This window comes from Miniopterus natalensis, chromosome 12 (genome assembly GCF_054644295.1).
Source record: "Miniopterus natalensis isolate mMinNat1 chromosome 12, mMinNat1.hap1, whole genome shotgun sequence".
Taxonomy (NCBI): domain Eukaryota; kingdom Metazoa; phylum Chordata; class Mammalia; order Chiroptera; family Miniopteridae; genus Miniopterus; species Miniopterus natalensis.
This window is the reverse complement of record NC_142092.1, coordinates 44,955,318-44,974,695: the sequence shown is the minus strand read 5'-3', so window position 1 is coordinate 44,974,695 and position 19,378 is coordinate 44,955,318. Positions and strand designations below refer to the sequence as shown.

General features: G+C 34.4%; 1 protein-coding gene across 4 annotated transcripts in view; it reads left to right on the top strand.

Moving 5' to 3' along the window:
• AGTPBP1 (ATP/GTP binding carboxypeptidase 1) overlaps positions 1-19,378 on the top strand; it is a 94,054-nt gene that overhangs the window by 14,995 nt on the left and 59,681 nt on the right. For 3 of the 4 annotated variants that reach the window (XM_016222909.2, XM_016222907.2, XM_016222911.2), the window contains exons 1-6: positions 1,360-1,424; positions 7,780-7,904; positions 11,070-11,137; positions 14,254-14,317; positions 14,717-14,863; positions 16,855-16,986. In XM_016222909.2, coding sequence (XP_016078395.2) covers positions 1,393-1,424; positions 7,780-7,904; positions 11,070-11,137; positions 14,254-14,317; positions 14,717-14,863; positions 16,855-16,986 — 568 coding nt within the window. In that variant the 5' untranslated portion in view covers positions 1,360-1,392. Of the gene's footprint in view, positions 1-1,359; positions 1,425-7,779; positions 7,905-11,069; positions 11,138-14,253; positions 14,318-14,716; positions 14,864-16,854; positions 16,987-19,378 lie in introns of those variants that run through there. The other variant, XM_087822732.1, reaches the window with a different exon arrangement.

The window sequence follows — 19,378 nt, the reverse complement described above, 5'->3', positions numbered from 1 at the left end:
CAACAACGGCACTTTTGAAAATACATAGGATTCTCCCCCCACTTTGTATATATACAGTTAAGTATTAATTAATTTGGATATTGGGAAAGTTACTTTGACTTTGTACTCATTAAAAAATAGCCAATTGAAAGAAAGAATAGCAATTTTTAAATTTCTTATAACTAAAAACAGACTATGTAATTTTACACATAATGAAAAATACATTTCCTCTTTTATAATTGAATTAATAAGAAAAATAAAATAAATGTATTTTGTTGAAGTAAACTTCTTTGTTATTGAAGAAAAACATCCAGAATACCTATCTCTTCTAATACCTATGTCTGTTCTTTTGTATGTTTGTTTTTTTAAAATATATAGCATTACTAAATATTGATAAGTATGTGATTAACTCGTTGAATTGGTGTTTTTTTTTTTTGTTTTTTTTTTTTACTTTTTAGTGATGCTGCAAAATTCTGCTTCAGTAAGCACTGATATATAAAATTAAAAGATATCCAGGTTTTTTGGGGGGGGGGGGGTGAAGAGTTGCAAAATAAATCTGAAAAATTATCAAAATTTTGTGAATCAAGATTTAATGTTTTAAAATGTATAGTATGTACTTTGTAAAGATGAAACCTGTATTGATTGAGGGAAAATATGCATTAAGTGCATTAAATGAGAAGATGTTATAGGTTTTTACTCTGAACAATTTGTTATTAATTTATAAGTGTTCTCATATAGAAATAATCATACATATTTGCCAGCATTTGACTACTATATGAATGGTGGACAATAAAAACACTAATTTCAGGATGCTGTGGTTGGCTTGAGTATTTTAAGGAAGAGTATTAGAACAGGAAGGATAATTTTGTCTCAAATGTGAAGTCTGGCTCGGTGTGCTCAGCGGTTGAGCATTGACCTAGGATCCAGGAGATAGCCTTTCGATTCTCAGTCAGGGCACATGCCTGGGTTGCAGGCTCGATCCCCGGTTGGGGTTGTGCAGGAGGCAGCCTATCAGTGACTCTTATCATTGATGTTTCTATCTCTCTTTCTACCTCTCCCTTCCTCCTCTGAAGTCAATAAAGATATATTAAAAAAAGAGAAAGAAATGTGAACACTAAGTAGATTGTAAATTGTCTTAGGTTAGGTTTTTGCATTTTTGTAGCTCCAGGATTTTGGTAGCGTTTTACTGGCTGATTTTAGGTAATAGTCACTTATTGTGCATTGAAGTGACTTGCCAGAAGCACATAGAACTCAAATATTCTCCTTTGGTTTCCAGTGTTATCTCGTGTTTCCCATAGTAAAAACTTCCAGCTATATGGCTGTTATAACATCTAATGTATAGAAAACAGAATCATGTTTAATTAACTTTTTTTTTTTTAGATTGTCTGCAATGGTGAAGTGAATTAAGTCAAGATGAGCAAGTTAAAAGTGGTATCAGAGAAAAGGTACTGTAATTCTAATTACCAACATGTGTAAATTACAGAAATAATACATGAAGCAGTTATTTGAAACTCATTACTTAAAAAATATTGTTTGTTTAAATAATAGTATGTTATACAGTTGATCTTTGAACAGCATGGGTTTGAACTGCACGGGACCAATTATATATGGATTTTATTCAATAAATACTGTACTGTTTTCAGTCCACAATTGGGTTTTCGTGGATGCGAAGGGCCAACTGTATGTATTGATCTATGCCATTTTATATAGGCGACTTGAGTATCTGCAGATTTTGGTATCTGCATGGTTTCCTTGAACCAATCTTCTGTTGATGCCTAGGGACAACTAAGTTTTTGGGGAGTTAAACGTTATACATAAATTTTCAACTGCGCAGGGGTGGGGGATTGGTACTCCCACCCCTGCATTCTTCAGGGGTCAACTGTGTTTATATTGTTTTATTAATATTTAACTTTTCACTTAAAGCTGGGGTCAGCCAACTATGACTGGTGGGCCAAATCTGACCCCACCTCTTGTTTTTATATGGCCTGTGAGCTAAGAATGGTTTTTGCATTTCTAAATGGTTGGGGGAAAAAAGTAAAAAGGATAATATTTTATGACACATGAATATTATATGAAATTCAAATTTCAGTGTACATAAATAAAGTTTTATTGAACATGCTTATTCATTTATAGATTGTCTGGTCACTTTTGTACTACCATGGCAGAGTTGAGTAATTGTGACAGAGACTAGATGGCCTGCAGTGCCTAAATATATACACTATCTGACGCTTTGTAGAAAAATTTTAACTGATCCCTGGCTTAAAGCATCATCTCTACTGTGGACTTTCTTACTTTTTGGCAAATCTGGAGAGGTGGATAGAATATTGATGCTGAGTTTAGATAAGGTTGCAATTGAATGGATTAGATTGGCAGATTTAAAAAGCATTGAATGGGTGGTGATATAAATCAAATAAGCATGTCTTGTAAGGTACAGCAAGCAGAGCCCTGGCTGGGTGGCTCAGTTGATTGGAGTGTCGTCCTGTACACCAAAAGGTTGCAGGTTTGACTCCCCATCAGGGCACATACCTAGGTTGTGGGTTTGATCCCCTGTTGGGTAGGTATAGGAGGCAACTGATTGATGTTTCTCTCTTGCATCAATGTCCCTCTCTCCCTCCTTCCCTCCCCTTCTTTCTCTCTCTTCCTCTGTCTCTAAAATCAATAAAAACATACCTTCAGTTGAGGATTAAAAAAAGAAAGAGCAGACAGAATTTTTCTCTCCATCCCATTCACCATCATCATCATGGTCATGCCCTAAATGTTATCACCAGCAAAATTCTCATTTCTAAGTACTAATTCAGACTTTTCATTCTCTAACAGTAGTCTTTTATCTGTCTAGCTCACTTGTTCAAATGTCTGTATTGCAAGGGTTCTGCCTTACCCAGAGCTCTATTAAAATCTATTGACTTTTTTCTCTCATTTATCTCTTCTTTTTTTACCCAGTGTAGAATTGATTGTCTATTATTACACTTCTTGCAAAGACCTGAAATGTCTTTATCTCACTTTATGGGTTGTTTTTTTAATCCTCACCCGAGGATATCTTTTTAGTTGATTTCAGAAGGAGAGGAAAGGAGAGAGAGAGAGAGAGAGAGAGAGAGAAACATTAATGTGAGAGAGAAACAATCAGTTGCCTCCCACGTGCCCTGACCCGGGATCAAACCTGAAACCTAGGTATGTTCCCTGACCAGGAATCGAACCCATGACCTTTTGGTGTATGGGACAATGCTCCAACCAACTGAGCCACACTGGCCAGGGCTGTTTGTGTTTTCTTTTAATCACACTCACCTGGCAAAGTCCTTTTCCTTGGATAAATCTTTATTGAGCAGCTGAATGATGTTGGATGATGAACTAACTTGACAGATATCACTAAAAATTATTGATTGACAATCTGAACTGAGCCCAGCAATCTTATTATTGTGGTTCTCTGGAAAGTTCATTTTCCCAGTTTTTGAAATTACTGTTTTATACTTTCTTTTATACCCTTCAAATTCTCAGCTATATCAAGACATACCCTTAGCAAATGACCAACTCTCATGATATCATAGAGATAAAAACTCTATTAGCCTCATATTGCTGTTTAAAAAAATTTACTGATTTATTGGAGTAACATTGATTAATAAAATTCTGTAGGTTTCAAGTGTATAATTCTATAATACATCATGTGCATATTGTATTATGTGTTCACCATGTCCTCATATTTCTTACACCAAATTTACATCTCCCCTTTGAGTCCATCCTTGGCTTACCCTCCTGTTATTTACTCCAACCAAGGCTGTCTCTTTTTTTTTTTTTTAATTTTTGTTTAAAATATTACAGATGTCCCTTTTTCTCCCCAATGACCCGTTCCACCCCGTCCCTTCCCCCTCCCCAGTCCCTCTCCCCATCATTGTCCGTGTCATTGGGTTGTGCATATGTGCATATAAATTCTTTGGTTACTCTCTCCCCCTCCACTCACCCACCCTCCTCCATCCCTCTGACATTTGTCAGTCGCATCTATGCTTCCATGTCATTGAATCTGTTCTGTTCATCAGTTTATTAAGTTCTTTAGATTCCACGTATAAGCGAGATCATATGATATTTGTCTTTCACTGCCTGGCTTATTTCACTTAGCATAATATTCTCCAGGTCCATCCATACTGTGCCAAAGGGTAAGAGATTCTTCTTCTTTACAGCTGCGTAGTATTCCATGGTGTAAATGTGCCACAGCTTTTTTATCCACTCACCTACTGATGGGCACTTGGGCTGTTTCCAGATCTTAGCTATTGTAAATCACGCTGCTATGAACATAGGGGTGCATAAGTTCTTTCTGCTTGGTGTTTCGGGTTTCTCAGGATATATCCCTAGAACTGGGATCACTGGGTCATATTTGCCAATGACACGTCTGATAAAGGGTCACTATCCAAAATATATAAGGAACTCATACAGCTTAACAAAAAGAAGACAGTCCAATTAAAAAATGGGCAAAGGACCTAAATAGACACTTCTCCAAAGAGGACATATGGATGGCCAAGAGACATATGAAAAAATGCTCAAAGTCACTAATCATCAAAGAGATGCAAATTAAAACCACAGTGAAGTATCACTTCACACCTGTCAGAATGGCTGCCATCAACAAATCAACAAACAACAACTGCTGGCGAGAATATGGAGAAAAAGGGCACCCTAGTACACTGCTGGTGGGAATGCAGACTGGTGCAGCCACTATGGAAAGCAGTATGGAGTTTCCTCAAAAGACTAAAACTTGAACTGCCATTTGACCCAGTGATCCCACTTCTAGGAAGACATTATATCTTATACTCCTTCCAGTAGCCTATGAAAATTCTAGTTTTCTACATTCTCACCAAGACTTGGAATGGTCATTCATTTTAAATTTTTAAATTCTTATGGTCATTCTTTTAAAATTCTAGCCATTCTATTAGGGGTGTATCAGTATCTAATTCTGATTTTAATTTGCATATCCCTAATTACTAAATGATGTTGAGCATCTTTTCATGCACATATTTGCTTTCAGCATATCTTATTTGGTGAAGTATCTTTCTAAATCGTCCTCCCATTTTAAAAATTGGAGTATTCGTTATTTTTATTACTGAATTTTAGAAATTTTAAATTTATTATACATATAATTCTTTTAATAGATTTGCAGATATTTTCTCCCAGTCTTTTTTCATATTCTAAACAGTATCTTTCAATTTAGAAATTTTAAAATTTAGGTGATATTCATTTTGTTACTTGTTTTTGTATGGATAATGCTTTTAGAGCTATATCTAAGAAAAATATGCATAACATATGTTTTCCAATGTTTTCTTCTAGAGGTTTTTAATTTTTAACATTTAAGTCTGTGCTCCATTCTGAGTCACGCTTTAGTAGTTATGGTGTGAGGTACTGGAAGAGATATGCCTCTTTTTGGCATATGGATATCCAGTAGTTGTTCCAGTGCCATTTTTGGAATGACTAATCTTTCTCCACTGAATCATCTTGGTACCTTTGTCAAAAATCAGTTGTTCATTATTTATGTGTAGTCTGCTTTTGGACTCTGTTTTATTCCATTAATCTAGATGTCTTAGTGATGACACCTCACTGCCTTTTTAACTTTATAATGAGTCTCAAAATTAGTGTTGGTCCACCAACTTTGTTCTTTTTTCAGAGGTTGTCCTATTTTAGGTTCCTGTGCATTTCCATAGGAATTTGGACCAGTTTGACAATTTCTACACAGTAGCCTGTTGGAATTTTTATTTTCTCATTATAAAATAATTAAAATTAGAAATGGAACCTCTAAAGGTTGATCTTAGCCTCATTTTGATTCATCTAAAAAATAAAGACAGGGGAGATACACCATTTAAAAATTTTTCTGCTTTGCAGTGTAGCCTAAATTGTTCGTTGAAAAGCTGTATAGATTTTTTTTTTTTTTTTTTTTACGAAGTCTAAGAATTATTCAAATGGTAGAGCTGCCCTCTGGTGTTCACCCTGTGATTATCTCAACATTAGTGTCAACTGCCTTACATTTTTAGAGCTGAGTCAGTAGTGGCTTAGAATGTTTTGTTAAGTTTTCATTCTGTAGGTGAAAAAAATAGAGGTAGAGAGGGAAATTGACTTGCCTGTGTTCTGAATTTCTACTTGTTTGCCTTCCTTCAAAAAATATATTCAACCACAGTCTATCATTTGAAATAATATGATTCTCAGAAAGGAATCACTTAGATGAAACTTAGATGATTGTTTTATTTTTTATGGTGGTACAACTTAATTTGAAATTTTAAGAGTTACTGACAAAACAAACTCTTAATTTGGAATGGAATAGAATATGTGTTATACTTAGTGTGTTTTGTATGTTTTTGAATTTTTTAAATAGATGTTTTATTAGCTACTAAAAATATTAACCCATGACCTTTTAAGAGAAAAATAATTGAATAAAATTAGACAAACACACTCGTTATTAAGTTTCTGAATTTCGGTTTCCATAATGCAAATTTCTCTTAAAGATGTATTTCCCCTAGTAGGCAAACTGTGGTATCTTAATATCATTTCTCACCAAAAAGAACTAGGGCTCTCAAAAAGAACAGGTTTGGCTCAGAATCTCTTTGTGCTCTTAAATTAATTAAGACTCCAGAAAGTTTTTGTTGATGCAGGTTATTTTATCTGTTGATATTTACCATATTATAAATTAAAACTGAGAAATGAGAAAAATTCATTTAAAAATAATAAACCCAATATATAATAACAATATTTTACGTTAAAAATAACTATTTTCAAAGAGTATTAAGAAGAGTGCCATTGATTTATTACATTTTTGAAAGTTAAATGTTTGGCTTAATGGAAGACAGCTGGATTTTCTTTATTTTTTTATTTTTAATTTTTTGTTAATCCTCACCTAACGATAATTTTTTCATTGTTTTGTGTTTTTTTTTTAGAGAGAGTGGACAGGAGGGGGAAGAACATCGATGTGAGAGAGATACATTGATTGGTTGCCTCCCGCACATAAGCCTGCAACAGAAGTACATGCCCTTGACTGGGAATTGAACCCTTGACCTTCTATGCGTGGGCCGATGCTCCAACCACTGAGCCAAACTGGCTAGGGCTAGATTTTCTTATCTGCTTCTGAGTTCACCCTCTCATGATTTGTGCACATTAACTTAATGTTAAAGAAAATACGAATTTGAGAAATTTGAACTATGACTAGATTTTGATATTAAAGGATTGTTACTGTTTTTGGTATAGTAGTGCTATTGTAGTTATATATATTTTAAAGAGTTCTTATTTTAGAAAACAGATAATTAATGCCAAAGTATTTACATAGGAAATGATCTCTCTGAGATTTGCTTCAAAATTAGCCAGTGGATGTGTGTGCCTGCAGGTAGGCATGTGTGAAATTAGATTGTCCATGAATTGATAGTTGTTGAAGCTGGGTGATGAGTACATGATGGTTCATTATCCTGTTTTGTCTTTTGTTCATGTTTGGAATTTTTCATAACGTGAATGCTTTTGCTCATTCACTTTTAAGGAATCATTTCTCTCGTCTGCAATATTGGAAGAAAACAATATAAAAACTTAAACATGTAACTTATTTTTCTCACAACAGAAATTTTTTTATAAAAAAAAATATTTCTGAAAACCAGAAATTTTGGAGCATAATATAATGAACACCTGTGTACCAATCACCCAAGGAATAAAACTTACAAATTTGATGTGTACAGTTGTCTAATAAAGGCAAGTCAGAGTGTATCACTCTTCTGCTTGAAACTTCCCATTTCACTTAGTGTAAAAACAATGATCTTTATGTGCCCTAATTTAAAGTAACATTCTTTTTAGCCTTACCAATAATTCTCGGATTGTCGGACTCCTGGCTCAGCTGGAGAAGATCAGTACTGAACCTACAGAATCAGATACTGCCAGATATGTCACATCAAAAATTCTTCATCTGGCTCAAAGTCAAGGTAAGCTTTAATCTCTTGTTTTGGGAATGCTTTTTTAATCTTTAAGAGTGGATACTAAGAATGTTTAAACTTTTTGATAGATGATTTTCCATAAAAATCAAACTTTCTCAAATAGAATCAATAAGTAGAAAATGGAATAACTGTGAAAGAAATTAATCTTCAAAGCATTGTTTCTAAAAAATGAATATGATTTTACATAGGTATGAATTCTTATCCCTTCCCTCCCCAAGTCAATTTTCAAACAATACCTAATGCCAGTGCTATTTGTTCTAGAATGTTGACAAAAAGATGTCAGGTAGCAGATAACATTTGTTATTCTTGTAGTTTCCACTTTGAAATGCAGGCTCTTTCATTCAATGCCCTGGTGACCTTAGGGAAGTTTTGAATCTCTAGGAATTAGTTGTACCATCTCTGAAATAGAAGAGATATCATGTGATTATTATGAGTTTTACATGAGAAGCATGTAAAAAGAATGTTAAAAATATTTAAGAAATGATATCTCTATTATATGAAGCTAGTACTTACTGAATTGTTATCAAAACCTTGATAGAGTACAAGAGAAGTATTGACTTTGCACTTAGGAACATAAATGTGAAAAATCTTAAGTAAAAGATTAGTGAATTAAGTCTAATTATACATTAAAAGATGAATAGCGTTGCTAAAGAGCACTTATGTCAGGAATGTAAAATGGTTTAATACCAGGAAATATGTCAGTATAACATTATTTGAACAGGTCAGATAAAATCCATGTGATTATCTCAATAGATGCTAAAAAAGGAATTTAAGATTCTAAAACCTATACTTGATTAAAAAAACCAACAACCAACAAACCTGATTTTTCTTTTTTTGAATAAGAGTAAGCCACTGTAATATTAAACAGTGACACTGAGGCATTCTGTTAAACTGAAGATCCAGACAATTCACAATTAATATTTTAATTTATTTAATTTTCTATTATTTCATTATTCTGGAGGTTCAGGTCATTGATGTAAGATGCTTAGCAGGCATTTACTGTGCTCAGGAGCTCAGTTTCTATTAATCCTTCTTTGTGGTCACAGACCCTTAATTTTTTTTTATAATTTCCTCCTTTGCAACCCATGTGTTTAAGGGTTAGTTGACACCACCCCAGAACCCAGGAGAGGTCGCTAATAGATTGTATTTGTTTCTAGCAGAATCACAATTACCTACATCTTTTAATTCAGAGAGTCATTGTACTAGAGTCTAGCCTTTGGAAATATTATGCTTGTCAACTAAGGCAGATATAAAAGGATGTCCATTGTATTAGTGCAAAGATAGATGTACCAGATATATTCACTGTATTATTCTCAAAACAGTACAAAACAAAAACAAAACCAACAAAAACAAACATTTCCCAAGCCTTTAGATAACACTTGTGTACACTGCTTCCACCACTGTCAACTCTTCCCATCAGTTTGGAAGCCCCTACTCTGACATCTGTACAGAAAATGCCCCCAACCATGCCATTACTAGAGGCTGCCCTTCCCTCCACCCTGCCATGCACCACTGGAGGACCAACCCTTAATATTGCCTCCTGGGGTTGTGTGATACAGTGATTGTTTGTAGTACCTTGGATTAACCAGTCAACACAGTATGAGTTAGTTGTGAAAGATTGTCCCATTTTACTTTCCTCTCTCATCCTTTACTGCCTTCTTTTGTGCAATCCTTAGTGGTTCCTGGATGGATTACAATATGCATCTTATTACAGTGAACTTTAGATTAATAGTAACTAAATTCTGATAAAACGCTGAAACTTTCTTCTAATATAGCACCATTTCTGAGCTGGGGAAAAATGATGAAGGATAGGTTGGGTTGGCAGAAGAAATCATACTTTTTAAAAAGGAGAAATTTGGTTTTATAAACATTAATGGGTCTTTTCTGTTTTATAACTACAGACAATTGTCATTCTTGTTAAGCATTAGTAATATGGCAACAGGGAGCAGAGAAAAACAGTGTTTTAGATCTTCATATCACTTATGGGAGATTCTATTTTGAAAGATTATAAGGCTTCTGTAAGTTTTACAGAGTTTGTTACCTGGACCTGCGATGATGCATGATAGCATGAGATTGTTTGTGCTCTGTTTTTAATATCTTAAAATGTGAAATGAGTGACATTGTCATCCTGTATTAAAAGAATTGCTGGCACTAATATTCAGGTGTGAAAAAGTTGGAGAAGGGCATCAAATATCTTGTGTACCAGTCCAGCTGAAACAATGATTGCTGTGACTTTTTTAGCAGTGCATTAAATCAGGAAAGACTGTGAGCTTTTGGTTACCCGATCTCTTACTTGTTTGATCACTTTGTGCAGGTTTCTTCCTTCTGAACTTAAATTTTGTAAAAAAAGATTTTTAAAATTGAGTTTTAGAGAGAGAAGAAAGGAGAGGGAGAGAAAGAGAGTGAAACATTGAACATGGATTGGCTGCCTCCTCATGCCCCCTACTGGGGATCGAGCCTGCAACCTTGGCATGTGCCCTGACTGAGAATTAAACTGGCAACTTTTTGGTGCACGGGACAGTGCCCAACCAGCTGAGCCACACTGGCCAGGGCATGAACTTAACATTTTTGATCTATGAAAAGAGTAATTTTTCTCCCAGAGGGTTAAAGTGAGTCATAAATGAGGTGTAATGTGGTAAAGTACTTGAAATAGTAAATATTAATTTCTGTCCTAAGTGTTAGCCTATGACCTACCTCTCTTTCGTTAATCATAGGAGAATTGTGGAGAAGCTTTGTTTGACTCAGAATTTTAAAATAGTATTAATTCGATCAAAACAGTTACAATGGTACTAGGTTTCTGTTTTCACCAATTTGATGAAATGTTTTCTAGTTCTAGTCATAGAGATGATAAAGAGTCCTCCCATTACCACTCCTTTTTTTCCTCCAGTTCTGGTACCTCTACTGTGTTAATTTTAAGATTTCAGATGGACAGACAGGGATTCACCTAGTCCCTAGTAGGAGCTGTGGTGAAGTGCAAGGTAAGTGTCCAGAGAGTAGAATTAGCAACATCAGAGGGAAGAACACGTAAGAACCAATTTAGAATGTTTACTGAACCAGTGGAGACTTGTTTATTCTACGTTAGCTGTATAATAATACTATATGTAATTTTTTATGTTTTAGAAGTAAATTTTTTTTTTTTTTTTTACTTTTCAGAAAAAACAAGGAGGGAAATGACAGCCAAAGGTTCTACAGGAATGGAAGTTCTACTGTCAACATTAGAGGTAAAGCACTTAGAGGCTTTAATTATGTAACTCTTAATACCAATCAGTACTGAAGAAAAAAAATATGAATTTTTATTCTAGAGGAAAGCCAATGAATGGAAGTTTTTTTTATGTGTTAAATTAACATTTGGAATGGTGATAAAAATATTCTAATATACATTAGGTAAGCCTCTAAGCATATCGCCTGGTGATTATAATGATGACCACATTTTAAATCTACATGCCATTCTTATTGGGAATAGAAAATAAAGCATTAGCTAGAAATAAATCTTTAGCTTAAAATAAATGATTGGTATCGGAAATTCTCATTTATTGTGTTATGTCAGCTGATATATATTTGTGATTTAGTTTACTACATATGTTGGTTGAATAACTATATGATAATTAAATTTCTATGCCAGTGTGAAAGTTTTTGGTGTATCAGCAGGATATATTCAAAATCATTATTTTATATTTTATTCAGCACAATATTAAGAACAGGGAGTAAGTACTGTTGTATACCTTAAATTTATACAATGTTATATATAAAATTAATTACATGTCAGCATAGCTGGAAACAAAAAGATCAGTGTCACAGTGAGTTCATGTTTTTTGATAGGAGTAACTTGCTATCAAAAATGACATAAAGCTGTTATTCTAAATTGATCTGTCAGTTTAAAGCAATCTCAATAAAAATACTAACATTTCTGTTTCTATAGCTCAATGGGAAAATAATAAGCAAGAATAGAAAGGATGTTTTTTGAAAAAGAAATGAGAAAGGACTGGCCCCACCAAATATCAGAGAACATTGTGTAAAACTTCAGTAATTTAGATAATTTAGAAATTGCGTGTGACCTACTAGATAGATACCACTTGTGGTAGAATAGAAAATCCAAACTAAATTAAAATGCTTATGGGAATTTTGTACTACTTAATAAAAGGTAGCATTTCAGATCAATGAGGGATAGAGGGATTGCTTAATGAGTGGAGTTGGGACAAATTGGTAGCCATGCAGAAAAGCATTATGTTGGAACCTTACTTCCTACACAAGATAAATTCCGTATCAAGCAAATATTTAAGCATGGAAAATAAAATCATAATACTAGAGGAAGTAAAATGAGAGGAGTTTTGAAATAATCTTACAATAAGGAAGGCTTTTCTTTTTTTTTTTTTAAATATGATTTCCGAGAGAGGAAAGGAGAGGGAGAGAGAGAGCTAGAAACATCAATGATGAGAGAGGCATTGATTGGCTGCCTCCTGCATGCCCTTGACTGGGGATCGGGCCCGCAACCTGGGCATGTGCCCTGACCGGGAATCGAACCCTGATCGCCTGGATCCTAGGTTGACACTCAACCGCTGAGCCACACCCAGACGGGCAGGAAGGCTTTTCTAAGTATGAAAAAACACAGGAGCTGTAAAAGAAAAGATTGATAAATTCAACTACATTAACAGAAGTACATGGGAAATAACACCACAGATACTTGGCAAACTGAGGAAAAATATTTCACCTCATATAATTTCTTTAACATATAGAAAGCTTCCACAAATTCGTAAGGGAAAAAGTCCACCAGTGCAAAAATGCGTAAAGGTTATGAACAGACAGTTCCCAGAAAAAGAAACACAAATTACACTTGAGATTGAGCATCACTGTGTTTTTTTCTGCCTGTTTGCTCATTCCACAAATCACTGACGTCAGCAGAGGGGGAGGTGGCGAATTACATTTGGGAGACTTGTCTGGATATCGCCTGGAGATAACAGTGCAACTTGGATTCAGGTTCCAATAGCCTGAGCTCAGTCATAGGGCTTAAATCTGGTTATGAAAAAGCTGGAAAATATGGTTTAGCTCTGTACCTAGAAAGAAGATGAGATCAGTTTGCTAAACAGCAATATTGCTCCCCCAATCCACTCTTTTCTTTAGCAGTGGTCTGTCCCTCTCATTCCAGATTTCTCCCCAGTGAGTCAGTGGGCCAGTTAATACCTCCAATGCAAAGACAAGAGTCTCTGGTTATGTACAGTCCTCCATCTGGTCTGGATGGGGCTTTTTGTTTCCATCGGTCTGAGCTAAAATGATAAAGTGGAGACAACACTCTTCCTCTTGGAAGGAGGAAGAGTCCTGTGCCAGTTACTGATGCACAACACGTCTGAAACCCCTCTGTGTACAGCATAACGCGCTCTGCTCTGGGGTGTGTGGCGGTTCCTTGAATAGGCCATGCTTCTGCTGTCTGTGCTTTTTCTTTAATTTTTTTTTTCCATTCAACTGTTGCTTTTAATAAGAGAAATGTAACCAAGTACAATATTTAAACATTTTTTTAAAAAAATTAGATTGGTTGTCCAGACTTTAGGAAATAGTTAATCTTCTCCATTGCTGGTGGAAGTGTAAATTGCTCCATGAAGAGCAATTTAGTAATATCCATCAAAATACTCATATTCTTTGACCCAGAAATTCCAGGAATTTATCCCACCCACATGTAGCTGATTCCATATAAATATATGTAGTTTTTGTTGCAATTTTTTAATAGCAAAAGGTTTTTAAAAATCTCATTGGTAGGTGACTGGTTACATAAACAATGGCTTAGCCATATAATGGAGTATTACCTGTAGCCCTTAAAGGGATGAAGAAACTATTTATTGATATGTAAAAATATCAATATATAAAACAGTATCTATATAGGGCAATACCATTTGGAGAAATAAATTTGTGTATATTCATATATTTACATGGAATTTTTAAAATTTTTATGTGTGCCCATTATGTTTAGCTGGATATGTAGAGCTGAGATTGCAGTTGCCTTCTGAGAGGGTAGCTGCCATATATGCATTGTAGTGCCTGTTATATTTTGATTCATTTATTTGTATTATCTATTGGGTAGAAGATGATGAGCTCAAATGACAAATTAATTCCTCTTGTAATAATGTTGACACTAAGTAAGTAATAGCTCAGATTATTTGGAAAAATTCTAAAGGGCAAGAAGAGACTGAAGTGATAAGTGGGAATAGTGAAAACCTGATTACATTTGTCCTTAGAGAAATTGGAAAGGTCATCTGTAATATATAGATAGTTCCCAACAGGAAGAGAAAAAGTTTGGGAATTACAGATTTACAATGGTTTAATAAAGCAAATAAACTATTTATTTCAGAACACGAAAGATCTTCAAACTACACTTAATATCTTAAGCATTCTTGTGGAGCTGGTGTCAGCTGGTAAGTTTTTTTTGGGTCTAATTTCTGTGTGTAAATAGTGATCAACAATGTGTCATGTGTCCATTCTTTATGAAGAATTTTCTGAACTCAGAGAGAGACTATTCTGAGTATTGGAATTTGGAAACTGATGTGTCATATTCTTTTGTTGTTGCTTTGTTTTTGCTGTTTTTCCAGTATTCCTCAAACTACCCCTGAAGCCTTGAACATAGAATTTTGACATCACTTGTATTTACTCTCTGTACTACTTTCTAACTAAAATAAATGAATAAAATTTGGTTTTGGTGGTGTTCGTTTGATTTCAGAAGTCTTCACTTTAAATATTTCTTGAATGCTAACAAGTTGCGGTATCTGATATGGGAAGATTTGCTGCTTAAACAAATCAAAAAAAATTTTTTTTAGGTGGAGGTCGAAGAGCTAGTTTCTTAGTTGCCAAAGGTGGTTCACAAATATTGTTACAGTTACTTATGAATGCCAGCAAAGAATCTCCCCCAAATGAGGAGTTAATGGTGCAGATTCATTCTATTCTTGCAAAGACTGGACCAAAAGGTAAGGACTTCACTTGTATGATTATCAAACCTAGAAGCATCTTTGTGACATGGATTCTGTGTGTCTTGAAACTGGTAAATTTTAGGTCTAAAATGCTAAACTTTTTCTTCATCTTAAGCCATGGAATATTTTCTAAAGTCAGTTAGTGACTTGCAAGAATTGAGGATCCTAATAAATTCATGAGGAATTCCATTGCATGTGGTGGAAAAAGGAAGAAAAATCTGTCAGATCACAAGTGCGTCTTGGCGTGTATGTGTGTGTGTGTGTGTGTGTCTACGTGCATTTATGTGTGTAAAGCATACACATAACATGGATATTGTTGAGGCTAGAAGAGGGATGTATAAATTGGAGTGCTTTGAGGAGCGTGGAGGTAAAACGTGTGGTTTTCATTAATAGCCATTGCACTGCACAGTCTCAGTGTGTAAAAAGTTACAGTCCAGTTTACAAGACCAAAAGAAATGTAAAAAATTGTAAGACTGATTATTACTGTAGTAAGGCATACAAAATACTAAAAAATAAAAAATTGAGAAAACAGAATATTAAACACAGGAAGAAGCTGATTTAGGTTAACAGGAAAAGGAATCCTCTGAATAGAACCTAATTTCAGGTCTGTCTGCACAAAGATTAAAATGATCCTCTAAACTCATTGAATAGTGATTTTTAAAGAGTTCTGCCATTGCCCTGTGGCATGGGTTTTAAGTTTTGAAGTATTTCATTAAATGCTATTCTAAAAAGTATGTATATATGTGTATAAAGCTTGTGTATTTATATTGCATGGCTATCATATGTATTGTATAAATATTAAATATTACTTTTAAGAAGTGCTGTCTTAAATAAAGCATCCTTGAAGATAACTTTAATTTTCAAGGTGTCTTAGGGAGCTTTAAGACTTAAACATATATCTAGCTTAAGAAATATATTGTTAAATGTTTATTTTTCTTTAACTCTTACATTTGAGATGTAAGGGCTTTCTTCTGAGATTTTTGCTGAAAATGAAAAATAAGAGAAAATCTTATTTATTGGTGAATATTGTTATATCATGCCTTCTATTCAGAACCAGATTAAATTTCTTTTGCTTTTCATGAAATTTAATTAAGACACTGATGCATTTAATTCATATTTGTATTTCTTTTGTCCCTTTTAAGTCGTAGCTCACTTATTTTCTTTTATACTTTTAAATCTGTGCTATTTCTTGTATTATTTGTCATAGCTTTCCATTTTTGTTATTTAAGGACATTGTACAATAATTTGTTGAGTGATTTTCTATATTTTTCTTGTGAGATGAGAGTGATTTTCTGTCAGGAATATTTAGTATTTTTTTTTTTACTTAAAATTCCTGTTGTTGATGAAATAGCTGCTTGGTAGTCCTACTTACTTTTTTGGTTTAAAATCTTAACTTTCTTAAATTCCTGTGATCCAGATTGTTTTTACTGTTTTCATTACTTTTTGGGAATAAAAAGCCAGGCCTTCTTGTCTTCTCTCCCTTTTCTGTGTTAAGAATTAGATCCCTTTAGAAATTTATTTGATAATATTTTTTAGGTTACTTTCTACATAAGCAGTTCATTTTTCCCCATTAATTTAGGTTTTCAAAGAATTGTGGGAATATTAAGTAAATAATATTGGTAACGGACATGCAGATTCTTAGTCACGTGGTAGTGTTCCTTTAACTATGTTGAACTAGACAGACTTATATGTGTAGTGGATCAGTTAAGTTCTTCCTCTCATGACCGCCTTTCTGGCTACTCTAGCCTGTATCCCCCTGTCGTATATCCTTGCCTGCCCCTTAGTACTTTCTTTGAAGCCATGATTCAAAAATATAAGTACTTTTGAAATCATACGGGAAAACGGTTATAATTTTAGATATTTCAGGGCAGCTTTACATTTGATAATATGAATTCATAACATAGGTTTTTAAAATTTATTGCTTTATGACATTTTTTATTTCATTCAGAGTTACATATGAATAAATTGTGTTCATTTTTTCTAAACAGACAAAAAATTTGGAGTGAAAGCTAGAATTAATGGAGCTCTGAATATAACCCTGAACTTGGTCAAACAGAATTTGCAGAATCATCGTTTGGTTTTGCCTTGTCTTCAGCTTTTACGAGTATATTCTGCAAACTGTGAGTATTTCAGAGTAGTTTTTTAGTTAACTCAGTGATTTGAAGTTATAGAAAATGAAAATTTAAAAGTACCTTAACCCCATAAATCTCAAAAATTTGTGGACAAGCTAAGAGAATATTTAATATGAGTTTTTGCGTTGCCTAACCCCACCACCACACAAGTGATGTAGGATAAGACTGTGAATTGGCAAAATCTTGACAATTGTCATTAATTCCTTCAGTTTGTATAAGTGTGTAGTGACGGGGAGGAGTAGGCAGCTGTGGGAAATACGTGGAAGAATGTGAGGGTACTGGCAGCTAGAAAAACTGCTCTGCCTGTTTGGATTTTCACAGATGAGAGGAAAGCTGAGAAGGAAGACATGTAGTAGCATAGTCACCTGGAGCTAATTACCTTCAGCAATCAATAGGGAAATAGCAAACAGCAGATAAATAGTACAGGAGCCACTGAGGAAGCTGGAAAGAAGAGGGATTAACAGATAACCGCAGTTGATGTGTCTTCAAGCTCTCTCTCTCCCTGTCCCCCCCCCTTTCTTTCTCTCTTGCTCTCTCACTCTCTCTCTGACTCTCACTCCCTCTCACTCATATTAGGGCTGAAACCCATAAGGTGTAGATTTTCTTTGTATTCCCTGATGAAGGAATTGGGTTAATAAAACACCCCAAATTGGAATTGTAGAGTACATGCTATTATAGAATATCACTGCAAAGAATCAAAGTGGTAGATATGTGTATGCATATGTGTGTGTGTCTTTATACATACATACATATATATGTATGTCTGTGTGTATATCTATACTTTGACAGTATGGCTAAAGACGTGCCCAGAGAAATATAGCTCTGAACGCTTAAATAATTTATACTTACATAGTTAAAAAGAACATAAGGAAATGAATGAATTGAATATCTAACCGGAGAAGTTAGGAATAGAGCAATAAACACAAGGAAAGAAGAAGAACGAAATAGTAAAGAAAAAAAAAACACAAAGGAAAAAAACTCCAGCCAATCTAAAAAAGAAAACCGATTGGATTGAAAAAAAATAAACTACTGAATACCACAGTTAAGGAAGAAGGAAGATGGTGCAGACAAAATTAGAAGGTGTAATGGGATATTAAACTGATACAGAGGAAACTTAAAATCACCATACAAAACTTTGGGAGCTACATTTTTGGTGGCATTTTATTGAATTAACCACTAGAAGGCTAGTAAATGGTTTATTTGTAATTTTTTAAATAATATTTGTTCAGAGATCAACTTGTCAGGCACAAATTTTCTGATAATTTTTTGCATCTTCCGTGTGACACTTTCCCCTGCTACAGCTGTTTAAGGTCCTAGCACGCAGTTTCCGAATTTCTCTCTCAAATCTATCTTCCCCAGAGTGCTGTGAGATCTGACCTGTATTTAAAATGCAGATCTTATTTTAAAACATCCATAATTCCACTATAAAAATTTGGTGTATATTCTTCTAGTTTCTATCCATACATTATAAAAATGTATGTTTTATCCACTTACTCTCAATGTTGGTTTCATTTCACACACAATGTTTTTGATCTATTATTTTCCAATAAATGTTTCTTTTGGGCAATGCCCTATAGTTGGAAGAACGAACAACTTTTTAGGGTACTTAATAATTTGCCTACTTTCTTTACCCAGCTTATCTTCTCATTGGTCTGCCTTTGTCAGATATTGTGTGTTTAACTGCTCACACCCATGGTGTTCATTGACTGTCTATGTTCCTGTCTCCAGAGATATTCCAGAGCCACATATGCCCCTTACTGCAACTCCTACCCTAGCTAACTCCTCCTGGTTGGTAAAGACTGAGCCCCGGCATTGATTTCTCCAGAGATGCCTTCTATTTCACTATGGATTAGGGACTCCTCACTGTTGTAACCTAAATAGCCCACAACTCTTCATCTATTTAAAAAGTAATTCAACATTTATTTGTTCACTGTTTCTGTCATTCTCCTCCTCTAAACTGTTCTCTGGGGGCAGGCATTGTTTATTTTTGTCTCTCAATCCCCATGGCCTGGTATTTAGTAGAGTTCACTATACTTACTGAAGAAACAGATGAAGCAACTTAAAAGTATTTTTTTAAAAATTTATCTTTATTGTTGAAAATATTACAGATGTGCCTTTTATTTTCCCCGTTGACTCCCCTCCCCTCCCTCTGGTCCCCTCCCCAGGCTTTCACCGCACTATTGTCTGTGTCCATGGGTTATACATATATGCATATAAATTCTTTCAGAATTTCCTGCAACTTCCCATAAAAATAAAGCAAAAAAAAAAAAAATCTCTTTAAGATTGGCTAAGGTGGACTATGTAAGGAACATGAGTTATATTTACTAAACAATTAATACATGTTTTTGATTATATATCACCAAGTGTATGTTCCTACTTA